Here is a 12,967-nt window from a genome sequence, read left to right as displayed (position 1 = left end):
TGTGTGTGTGGTACACTGCAGGGACTTGTGAAATGAAAGAGGCTGGCATTGCCGTTGCCCATGTGCGGACCCCCCTTGCGCCCTCCCTCTCGCCCCCTGTGTTTACGGGCCTTGTTAGCCCAGGCTTGCCTTTCAATCTTCGTTACAGGCTTAAAATTCGATGTGTCGTACTTCCAGCTCACAGCAAGTGAACCGTGTATGAACGAATTAGTAATCTACACAAAGTGCTTAATCAAATCAACGGCTGCCCCTGGAATAAATATTGCAGATCGTCTTGGGATATTCACTGCGATGGGGTGAGGGCTTGCTCAAAGATGCGTGTGTGGATATCAAATCAAAACAGGCTGCCACATGCTGGCCTAATTCTGGACAGCAAAACAAAGTGTGGTGGCTTCCTTCTGCACCTTTTTTATTTTTGGGACAAAGTTCAAGCTTTGAGAAATAATTTGTCTGACTGTAGAGTTTGGTAAACAACATGAATCACTGACTTTCTCTACCATTTATAAAATGAAAGAATCATGTTCTCATTTCTAAAGCATCCAGGTCTCCTCTTTTAACTTCAGCTTGTAGTTGTTTGTGCGTCACAGGCAGCGGAGGAATCAGCCCTCCCTGCTCTGCTGTTAAATGACGGATTGCAGGCAGAGGCTCTGCCACTCTCTCAAGCGCTACCCCGCCCTCTGGACTTATTAATGACAATAATTAGGGAGAAACCTCCCTGCGAAGCCCGCCAGAGTGATTAGCGCTTTAATGATGGAATAGGAGGTAGTGAGCGCACACAGAATTGATTTACGTATTTGCCCTGACCTTTGGAATCCAATTTACGCATCCAGAAGCAAAGGAAGAGTAGGTAAGAGATGAAGGAGAGTGACAAGGATAGATAGAGAGTGAACGAAGGGACGCCTGGCACTCAGTACTACTGATAGTCTTTATGGGGATTTCAGTAAAGTCATGTAATGCAGGTTTTCCTTACACCAAAGACCTAATAACAGACTAAACATGCCTGATGCTGAACAATGATCTGAACTGTAAGATCACATTCCTGCTAGACAGTTTCTTTAAGTGAAGTGAAAATTACCCTTTCTTTTATTGAAATGTAATAATATTGTCTAATTTGAGTTGCCGTATTGTTTGACAGGATCGAAGCCCTTCATGTGTAAGATCTGCAACTTTGCAACTGCTCAGCTGGGAGACGCCAGGAACCACGTGAAGAGACACCTCGGCATGAGAGAGTACAAATGTGACATCTGTGGGTGAGTTACAAGCAACAAGAACCTTTTTTAAAATTTTTTTAGAAAGACGGCGAACAACAAAGAGCGAGTTTGTTAACATTAAAGGAGCAATATGTAACTCTGACGCCTAGCGTTTAAAATGGGTACTGCAGTCCATATTCAAAACATTGTCTCGCCCTGCCCCCTCGGCCATAGAGTCGCTGTGCATGCTGGTTGCTATGTCGCGAACACGGAAGCTTCCGTCTCTAATCACCTCTGTATCTTGAAACTTTTCTGTTCTCTAACCTCTCTCCATTTTTAAAAAGCATCTCCAATATTTATTCTAGTTTCACCACATTTCTGGTCGTGGAGCTTATTAGAAAAAAAGGCCGTTTAGGTCTGGTAGAAACAGTTATATCAGAACCTTGACAGTTTGCCCGCTTTCACCGCTGTAACACCTGTTGGTTTGCCGTCTGCTTGGCAAACCGAGGGGCGAGGCGCAAAACGGTCAGATGCTGACTGCTTCTCTGGCCAAAACAAAAACAAACCATTCCGCACTGGAATCGAAGTTTAGGAGGAGGACATGCTGGCTGCTGCATGGTTGACAGAAAGCCAACACTTCAACATAGCATGTTTTTTTAATGTCTTTTTATGATTTAATTCAGTAAATATCTTACTTATTGGACCTTTAATGCCTTGTTCCCACTTACCTATGTGACTGGTGTCAGATCTTCCGGTAAAGTTATATAGATAAAATTAATTTTAGCTTATTTTTGTGAAAGGTTGCATGCATTTATAATCTGGTAATTTCAGTCAGTAACATTACATACATCATACAGCATACAGCAATACACAATTATTACTTTCCCAAACCCATAATTTAACCTTCTTCATGGTTTCAGGTGTCAAACAGTCCTGATGTAAGGTGTAGGTATGTAACTATGAGTCCATAAATACCCAGTAGTGCCAGAGTACAGTTATTACCCCTCTCTACCTTGTACCCCCTACATACAGACCATATGTTGTGTTCAGCTCGTTTCAGTCCCGTGGTAGACCTCCTCACTGCCTTACCATGTTCAAATGGACGTGTTAAGCTGTTAAACATTGCAGTCGGGGAATAGAGTAAATTGTGGGATTTTCCAGCTTTGTGCCATCGAGCTTCTGCGGCGGCTACGGGCTCACTGAGATGAAGACATATGCCGAGTTATTAGTTTCTCCCTCCGTGTAATTCTGTGTAAACTGTTCCATTTAGTTCAGTCGCCGGCCGATTTTTGTTCTTCTGAAAGCCGGGCAGAGCGAAAATGTTTATTTGCTCCAGCCCGATGTTCGCAAACATATTACAGCAGGAGCAAACAAGCTTTGGTTTAAGCCCAGCTTCTCCTTTAATGAGAGGAAAGGCTCATGTTTCACAAGCCCTCCAGCTGAAAAACCCTCTTCTCCCAAGTGCTGCGAATATGTTGAGCTGTGACCAAGTGACTAGCTTTACATGCACATAAACACACACACTCAAACACTCACTCACACACACACACACACATTCTCCAATATGCCTTTAAATGGGACCACTAAATACAGCTCCTGGTTTCACAAATCATGCAGACGGAGGAGCTGTGTGCTGCCAGTGCCAGCCGCTGGTGACAAATCGGCCCTGTGTGTGCTTTCAGTGCTGACTGATCACCAGACCGTCGCTCCTCTTGACTAAAGAGCAGCAAACACAAAGAAACCTCCAGAAACACCCTCATTAAGGCCAGAGTCATACATACACATAGCCTGCTCCCCTTCCCAAACTCTCCTCGTTTGATGATCTGCCCTTAACCTGAATCTAAAGCAGGTTACTAATGGATGACCGGCTTTCAGGTGTAATGTGTAAAGTGTGATTATAGCGCCATTAAGTTCTGCATTATCCCACAGATGCTAATGACGGGCCCACAATTGGGAAACTAAAAAAAGTTTTTTTTTTTTCTTCTGGATATTTGTTTACACGCATTAATCATTTAAATGAACACAGCACTATTTGTCGGGGCTGCTTTTTAACTATGTGAAATGTGTGTTTCATTCATTCAGACTCACTGGCCTCCATGGGGCATCAAGTTTTGTTGGTTTTATTTACTCCTGTGTTGTTTGGACTCTCGATTCAGCATATTGCTTCTGTGTTTTTAAAAAATAAACTTTTGTTACCTTCCTTCAGAAAAACAACCAAAAAAACTTCCCTCCATCCATCGATTTTTGCGTTTCTCTTGTTAAACTTCCCGACTAGAAGATTACCTCGGCTTTGACACTGCGAGCCAATGGATGTGCTGCACCTTAGCTGTCCACCTCGCTTTAGTTTCAGCTCAACACTGCTGTTATCTTCTCAGGAACGTTAGGTGTGTGTGTGTGTGTGTGTGTGTGTGTGTGTGTGTGTGTGTGTGTGTGTGTGTGTGTGTGTGTGTGTGTGTGTGTGTGTGTGTGTGTGTGTGTGTGTGTGTGTGTGTGTGTGTGTGTGTGTGTGTGTGTGTGTGTGTGTGTGTGTGTGTGTGTGTGTGTGTGTGTGTGTGTGTGTGTGTGTGTGTGTGTGTGTGTGTGTGTGTGAGATGGGGAGGGGTACTTATTGATAGTTAAAGATCATATTGTTGTGGCATTTAATTAACAAATGCAAATGCAAGGCCAGGACAGATTGGAACCCTTTGGCCAAGCTGTCAATCAAACCTGAGCGTGCTGGTCAGTGCCTCGCTCGTCATCAGTAAGACTTCAGAGGCGTTCTGTTGCTTGCTTCCAGTGTGTCTCACTCCCACCAGACATCTGTTTGTCTCTGTTTCTACCTGCCTGTTTAGCCTACATTCTGCCTTCATTTTTTAAACAGCCTGATCTGTCTTAATTTGCCTATAAAGAACTCTTAAAGTGCAAAAACAGCAGAAAAACACAAATTGGCTGTTAGCATGCAAGATAAGATTTCTCATATTTAATTGGTTGAAAAAAAAAATCCTCCAGTATGTGAGGCGGCAGATTCTTGCGGCTCCTCCCGGCGTGTTTTGTCCACAGTGGGGCCTCGGCCACTTAATGAGCCTACTCCTCCTCCTCCTCCTTTTCTCCATCATCTAACAGAAAGGGCCTGGATTCAGCATTTCCACCCTCCCGCTCTTTCGTCCTCCCCAAAGATGCAACGGACATCCAGTGCTGTTGTAGGTGTTAAATTATGCATAAACAGAGTAAATGCTTTGAGGCATTGGTTTAATATCTCAGTCCCGGCCTTAGAAGTATTAACACTATCATGGACATGGATTGTCCTCTTGTGGACTGCCGTTTTATGATTATAGGTCATAAGCTGCCCGTTTCCAAGTGTCACTTCAGGAATTTGAACAAAACTTAAAAACCTTTTTTTTTTCTTCTCACAACACAAAAAAGTTTGCGACGTGCTAAAGTCCGTCTCCTCCTCCTCCGAGGCTGCTTTGTGTTTTCCCCTCCCTCCCTTCTTGTCTCAGTTTTCTTGACTTAGTGTTAGAGGGAGTATATATAGTCATGATTTCATGTTGGGTGTTGTGTGTGTGATTTGACTGTTAACAGGATGGGGCTGGCTCATGTCAGGGTTTTTATGTCCCCCCCTGTCTTGTGAGATTGTCTGGTCTGTTCCCAGAATAGCCCATCAGTTCCGCCCTGCGTGGCTCATCCGCTGTAATGTGCCTTAATGCCCGGGCCCGTATGAGTAGTGTGAGGCCTGGCAATGACAGTGGAGGCGCATCTTAGCTCGCTGCTTATCCAGAGAAAGCCGTCACTTAACTCAGCCCCTCCATTGTCTATCCACACCCCTCTCCTTCTCCCCTGACGTGATTCTCTATAATCCTCCAACAGATTCTGGTTAGAACTCCCTGAGAACTATTTTTATGTTTTTTTTTCCTCCCATTTAAACATTAATGGTTGTTGCAGATGAAGAGAGGGATCCCTATGAGGATGATTATAATGTCACTCCACTGATCTCCCGCCGCCCTGAAATAATTGTACATCATCGCTTCATAATGTGTCAGAGAGACACGTTGGTGGCGTGCAATTAAAACCGCAGAATATAATACACCAAATTACTGCCTGTCAGGCCTATGAACAACACAGTCGGTATTTGAGTTACACTTAATCATCACGTACATTAGCGATTTCACTAAGATCCCTCCACCCCAACCCCCCCGCGCTTCATACAGCACGGATGTGAAACGCACGCTGCTCCTTGCAGGCTGAGGCACTGTGCCTGTGATACAACAGCTCCAGGGTTAGTTTTTTGCATCCAATTTTAAAGTTAGACCTTTTTAAAGCGCATGACGTCCTGTAGGATTTAGCTGTGTTTGACCAAGAGTGTGCATCATGTGTTGGCAGCAACTGGAAGCAGAAAATCCGGATTAATTAGTCCAAAAAAAAATATGTAAATGTTATTTTTTTTCCTCAAACTGCTCAGATTCAATCAGGCTTTTGTGTTTAAATATTTCATTCGTTATTTTATCAACCTCCAGAGGTCTGTAAATATGCAACAGGAGGCATCTAAGGTCATAAAATATATAAAAAAGAGTTTGATTGTCTCAAGGCAAACCAACTCAATTCTATCTTTGATCAGATAAACCTCCATTTTTTTTTGTGTCAGTCCTAGAAGTTGGTGAGCTGACTTTGACCAGGGAGTTGTATTTACATTTGCATCCTTTAACTTCCATTAAAATAAACAACAAACATATTTTTTTTATTAAGCGTGCATACTCCCCCCAATTTGCTTCTATCTTTGTGCACATCAGACACAGAGCCCTGTACTTTCTGTGTAAAAACAATATTTTACCGTTTACTGTTTCAGACATTTAACAGTTTGGGTCTGAGGACAGAGTCCTTGTCAGTCAGTGAAGTCCCCTTCACCAAAATAAACACATTTTGCTCTGATGCATTTAGCTAAATTTAGTGTGCCATTATAGAAAATGAAATAAGTAACGCTAAAGGTCATTTGGAAAATAATGCAGAAAGGCTGGTCTGGAAAGGTTAAGTATGTGACGGCGCTGTTCTGATGATAACGAGGGCTGCGTATGGCTCGCAGTGCTCGGCATTCTGGTTTGACTCGGCACTCTGCGATTGCTCTTTATGACCGAGACAGCTTTACAGCCCGTTACCCCCCATAACACGATAAAGCGCAGCATAATGGATTGGATGTGTTTAGTAGCCTTGGGCTGATGTTTGTAAAATTAATGTTTTTTGCAATAGAAACACACTCATGCACAGGCAAACATGCACATACAGAGAAAGGCAAAAAGGAGGAAAAAGAGAGAGAGAGAGAGAGAGAGCGAGAGAGAGAAATCAATTCTGGACAGCCTCCATGTATCAGTATAAATCCAGCAGAGTACAGTTTTACACTTTTTAGACTTGTTTTGGAGCCAGACTGTCAAACTTTATTTCCTCCAAGAGTGGCGTGTCCACGCAGAATTCTCTCAGCCGAGGAGATGGCAACAAACATACAGCTTCATTAGTTGAGTCTGAAAAACAGGCCCGGTACTCATCAGAACGGCAGCGAACGCTTTTTCATTTGTGCTTCAAATTAAACAAGCAGAAATACTTAAGGGACATAAATAAAATCTGTTTGTTCACCCAGTCTCGTGTTTGTAAAAAGATGCTTTGAAGTGTTTGAATGGGACCCCACTCAGCATCTCTAAGTTCAAAACACAAAGAGAGAAATCTCTGTCAGCAGATCAGTCCTATTAGGTTTTAATAACAATCTCATAATCTTTAGTGGGCCCAGAACAGCGGCCTGGGGGGCTTCATAATCAAAGCTTTTCACTTTATTCAAAGACAAACAAAAACAAAGCATTTGCTAATAGCAAAATCGGTAGTTAAGCTGGGGAGCTAACACAGCACATAGCCTTATGATAGTAAGTTATGCCGCTCTTGAGGGTCGTCTTAGTTAAGAGGCTATTGTCTGCACCTTGTGTGATCTTGCTAGCTTCTTTTTAAAAGAATTAAACTTCTTGTGGCCTCAGCTTTTCTCTGCTTTTTATCACTTGTGGGTTTTTTAAAATCTCTAGCTGCAAGGAAAACTTCCAAGACCCTATCTTGATCAAATTTCTGTACTTTAAATGTACCTTTTTTAAAGATTTAAATCAGCTTACAAAGGCGGATTTGGGTTCCATTCACTGAAGAAACATGAGCAAAGATTGCACCCTCCATCTCACACCAGGTCCCCACAAAAGAAGAACAAACTTTATATCTTTAAAAAGTTGAATTATTAAAAAAAAGAAATGTTGCTGAACAATCCATTTTAAAGAGCTAATCGTGTCATAGGTATATTGTAGGGGGGGAAAAAGTGGGGAAATTAATGAGTGATTAACAACAGCAATTAAAAGATGAAGAGGAAGGCAGATGAAAAAAGGAGTGTAATTAAAATATCAGTCCTCTCATTGTCAGAAGTGCGAGTGTCATCCATTGTGCACTTATTAAAAAGCTGGGTGGAGGGGAAGGAGCACATGCACGCTTAATTCAAGAAGCCCAAAGTGTCTGGTAATCTGCCCGTGGATGGAGCTCGAAAAGGCCGTAACTCACGTTTAAGTGTTGGGGCCGTGTCATTGGAGGTTCACAGTCATGCATTTCTGTGTTGACACCCATCGGGGCAGGGGAGATTTGGCAGTCAGGAGTAATTTAACTTAATTAATGGGATGCATATTTGATGGAGGAATAAAATATCCCGGCTCAGCAAAGTGGAAAAGGGGAAAGATTTAGTGGGAGTTAAAGGTGGAGGGGAGAGTAATTTGTGCATTCAGTTACCGGCTGCTTGAGAGACAGAAAGAGAGAGAGAGAGGAAGAGTGGGTTGGAGCTGATAAAGATGGCAACTGAGAGAGAGAGAGAGAGAGAGAGAGAGAGAGGAGGGAGGGAAGGGGAGGATGAGAGATGGATGGTTGACACAAAGCTGAGCTGATGTGTAGAGGGGAATGGGCTGTCCCTCCATTGAGAGGGCCATCAGACTGACAACGCTTGATTTAATTGATATCCGGACTGAGCTCTTCCTCAGCGCAAACAGACACATTACGCTGGTTTGCAAACTTGTAGCGGAGCTGCCGGCTGCCAACGGCCTTCTTAATATTCATGAGGGGGCTTTTAAGGGTGTACGGCAACGCTTTCCTCCCTCCACCGCCGCCCCCACTTTCCTACATGTCTTTACTACTAACACACACACTTTACCTTCCCTCCACACACTCGCAGCAGACGCGCAACCTGCTGGCTCTCGCAGACAAACCTGTGGCCTGACGAAAAGCTGTCACGTTGCTCTTAATCTCCCCTGGCACTTTTTAATTGACTTCCTGTAGGTATAGATTATTTTCATGGTGAGTCTGCCACCGAGATGTTTGATACCGTCCCGGAGACTGGCATCTGGGATGTTTGTAGCTCACCGGAGATGACGCCGCTATCTCGATCTGTGTCTCGGCCTCTCTCTCTTTCTACATCTTCCACTCTCTGTGTGATGGCCAGACTTATTGGGGGAACAGGGGAGAGGTAAAATGCAATCAGTCATTGCCATCATCATAATTGAGCTGATGTACCTGCTGGGAGTGCTGAGGAAATGTTGGCTTGAGTGGAGGGGAGGCTCTTTATGTCTGACTGGAGCTGTAAGTGGCATTAGACCAATATACAGCAGGGTAGGTATCGGCCAGCTATTAAAACTGGATGAAAACCAGTCTGTGCTGTCAAATTGATTTGATGGATAAACTGTTTGATTGTAAACTGTATTTGAGGTAGAAATAATCACTGTACAGTGGAGGTGGGGGGGGAAATCAATACAGCAGTATCGCGATATTATGTGTGGAGATATAATGTTGTCTCATGGTCCCCAAGTGTCGATATTTGTATTATATTAAAAGCTAATATGCCTTTCATTCATTGATACATTCATTTTTAATTGCAGAAGGGGTTGCACAATTCATGTTGAACAAGTTGCATTGTTAAAAAATCATGTTCAAGTTGGATTAGACTGAACTACCAACACTTCAGATTGTGAGGTGCATGCTGCCTTGACAGGGTTTCACTTTGATCACAGTGTCGGTCAGTCTGGTGGCTTCACTCCCATTGTGTAGAAATAAAAAGACTGAAGTCTGGGGGACTGAAGACTGAAATTTTTTCTTATTTGATAAAACAGTTCTTGATTTTAGTTTTATGTGGGCACATAATTTGCAGTTAAAAAAGTTAAATTGCAATATATTGTATCTCAATCCACAGCAGTTTGCAAAATGTTTAAAATCGTGATGATATCGTATCGTAGGGCCTCTGGTGATTCGCACCCATACTGTGCTGCATGTCTCCAGAATACTGTTAGGAAGATTCATGAAATGATTGTAAATAAGTATTTTTTTTTTATATAGCCCACTGTCTCTATGAGATTCATAGGTGATGACAGTTCATTCTTAACCAGGGTTTTTCATGATACCAGAATTTAGAACTTTGATAACAGTAAGTGACATTGATATCTGTTTGGATACCAAGGAAACAAAAAAAACAAGTCCTAAACAACCGAGATTGGGTAATTTTTTAGTTTTAAATTCCCGAAAAATGCAGGCAAACTCCTTTCATACTGATACTATCACTCATTAAAATAACAGAGGGGATATCGTTTTAAAAACAGTTGAGTATCCCAAAGCATCAAAGTGTCTGAAATGCTGACAACCTTATCCCTAACACAGCCTGAAGATGAGCAGACACAGCCCGGGCTGGAACAGGAACCATGTCTGGGAAGAGAAGATGAAACAAAAGGAGTTTGAATAAACAAAGAAAGTGAAGCACAATTGTAAGAGCTTAAATAACAAGCAGGTCAAGAATCCAACTGCGAGATTATAACAAGTTCATAGTCCACTATCCCATTGTTGTGTCGACGTCTTTTGTCTCTGTAACTGAAAGAAAAGAAAAAAAAAACCCAGAAGGGAACACTTTGTCTTTGTAAGTTTTCTGATATCTTGGCCTTGAAAATGGTGACATTTCAAGTTTTGAGATACTGGCACAAACTGTCTGCTGTCAGTGGCTCGAGTCCAACAAAACATAGTTAGTGATACAAGACTTTGGATCCAAATGAGTGCTCTCACTTTGTGTATCACATGTGGTGTGGCCCACACATGCTCATACCAGGCTCAGAAGCAAACAGGGCGTCCTCCTACACAACCAAGTCTAAAACCACACAAACACAGACACAGTCCGGCCTTTATACCAGAATCAAAGAGTGTATACATTGTGTTTACCTCATATCCTTTTTGTGGGTAGAAAAGCGGGTATGGGCTCCAACAAGGAACCATAGAGTAAAACAAAATGTGCAAATCTCATTGGCTACAATATGAGCACAAGGACAGTTCTCTGATTTTTATGTTATCAAGCAATTCATATAAAAGAACAGAACTGCAGCTTTTAAAAAGTTACATCGAATGTCTATACTCCTGTTTTATTAATCCTCACATTATCTTTGCAGCTTCTACAAGTACCCTTGTGAAGTTTTGTGCCCACAATCTCCGTCGTCCATCATTTAGTGGCATCCTTCAGGCCTAATATCGCACGATCCGGATGATTCTGAGATTTATGAAGTGATATTGACCACTGTCTATGCGAAACAGATAATAAGCCGTGATGAATGGCTGACATTAGTGATGAAATTACATCAACCTTAACAGGCTATTGTATTAACACACCTAGCCTGATCCCACTCCTCCCCGCTGCCCGTTTAATTGATTAATTGCTGACATGGATGGATGAGGGGGTTGTGGGTCCTGAATCGGTGGCTGATTGCTAGTCAACCATAAACAGGAGCAGCCACAGTGGGCCCTCAAGGGCAATATTCATGCTCCCCAACCTTATGGTGATTCCTTATCCAGCTCTGACAAGAGGAAAAATATTCGGCCATAAAAAGGCTGGTATCACCGTGCTGACATATAAAGCCCTCCGTCACTCCTCTCTCTCTCTCTCTCTCTCTCTCTCTCTCTCTCTCTCTCTCTCTCTCTCTCTCTCTCTCTCTCTCTCTGTCTGCTCGCCTCTGCTGCATCTCCTTTAGCTCTCCGGCGCTCAGCACACCCGTCGGACTCTGAAATCACCCATCCTCCTCTGCATGTGTAGCTACAGTCCCTCAGGTAGCCCCGGCTTTAAATATGAGCAAATAATGGTGCAGTGAGTGATGCTGCCTGTGTCCTTGACTGGGATCCTCTGTGTGCTATATCCACATCTCACTGTCTCCGAGCCCCACGGGACGCATAAAACACCCCCATAGAAAAACTCCCAAGGCTTGTTGGTGGCATGCTTTGGATGGATGCAGGGATGCAGAAAGTCTTTGTGTATGTTTATGCAAGTGTGTAGGGGGGTAGGGGGATGGGGTGGGGTACATAATAATGTTTATACTGCTGTGTGTTTAATGAGAGGGGCACTGTGTCCACTTTAATGTGTTTGCATTTCAGATGCGGTGCAACAAAGTTATTAAATTGTTATATGGCGTATCACATCTCTTTTATGTCTTGCTGTTTGTTTGCCAGCTTCTTCTGTGGCCCCCGCTAGCTGATGTTGGATGTAGTGGTGGAAGAGGTTAGCATATTTTTTTTCTTCTGTGAGTGCCACTAAAATCTTCTCATCGGTGCAGTTGCCACTGCTTCTGCCGAAGTTCAAGACAGGGGTGTATATGGTGGAGGGTCATTTATTTGAGTGTAAAGATGGTGACAATTGGCAACAGGGGGGAGTTGTTCGCTGCTCATAATGGCCTGCAGGAAAGAGGAGTGGACATGTGGCCCTAAAAAGAAGAAGACCCCGTCCTCACCCATGCTACTTTTAGCCCTCCCGAACACTGCCCCATGTTAACCCCCCCCAGCGCACCGCCGAGCCCCTCCAATCCGAGGCACAGGTCTGAACCCCTGCATCCGGCCGTGAAAAACGCTGACACATCGATTACCCTCACAGGAAAACAACCATGAGCGTGATGAGGAGGAGCGTGCCGTGTGAAACGGAGAAGCATTTATTCATTTATTCTGTTTATTCAGCAAAACAAACAAGAGGTCAGGATTATGCTGCAACACTGATAGCCCTGTGTCTTTAACAGTTAAATTTCAAATTAGGGGGTTCACTCTGCCCACTTTTATGGTCACTTCAAAGCCTTGCCCGCCTGCTGCCTCCAATCCCCCCTACCCCCAGCAAAATGTGATTACTGAGACTTTTAAAGGCTAAACAAGCTTCAAGAAGAGTCAGAGAACTAATTTGTTTCTTTGAATCCAGTTTGATGCTCAAAGAAACTCTTGCTGGCGTTGTTGATTTGCAGTCTTTTTTTTTGGCCATTAGATGGCGCCATTCAACTTGCTAGGAAGCCCCAGTCACAGGCTTGATTTGTGCTGTGACTGCCTGGCGTGTGGTGTATGCATGAATGAAACACAATTAAGATTACATTCATTTGTTGAAAGTATAGCTTAAGCCTTCACATCTTTTAACTTTTGTCATGATCGATATTTGTCGTTTTAAAATTCAATCAAAACTTCAATGATAATTGTTCAGAAATGTCAGAAACTGAAGAATGAAGTGAAACTTTTGTTGGTAGTGTTTTCAGATTACAAGCAAATGGTCAAATGAATGTAGGAAGATGGATTTTATTATTCCCCCCCCTCAGTGCTAGCCAGAGTTATACTTTCCAAAGTGGAAAACGTCTTGCCGTGTCTTTGGTGAGATGTTGGACTCCACAGTGGGTGAAGGTGCAGTTGTAAATGAGTGGAGTTGGAGGCTGGGCTTGTAGCGTTCAGAGGGGTGTCCCTGCCGGTGCTGCTTTAACTAG

At 43.2% G+C, this 12,967-nt stretch overlaps 1 protein-coding gene across 1 annotated transcript in view; it reads left to right on the top strand.

Annotated features, from left to right (window-relative positions):
- znf407 (zinc finger protein 407) overlaps positions 1 to 12,967 on the top strand; it is a 158,296-nt gene that overhangs the window by 12,942 nt on the left and 132,387 nt on the right. Inside the window, exon 4 of the mRNA XM_065957650.1 lies at positions 1,136 to 1,250. Within this exon, the coding sequence (XP_065813722.1) occupies positions 1,136 to 1,250 (115 nt within the window). The remainder of the gene's footprint in view (positions 1 to 1,135; positions 1,251 to 12,967) is intronic.

The sequence above is a fragment of the Labrus bergylta genome, chromosome 8, assembly GCF_963930695.1.
Source record: "Labrus bergylta chromosome 8, fLabBer1.1, whole genome shotgun sequence".
NCBI lineage: Eukaryota > Metazoa > Chordata > Actinopteri > Labriformes > Labridae > Labrus > Labrus bergylta.
This window is presented reverse-complemented; position numbering and strand designations above follow the sequence as displayed.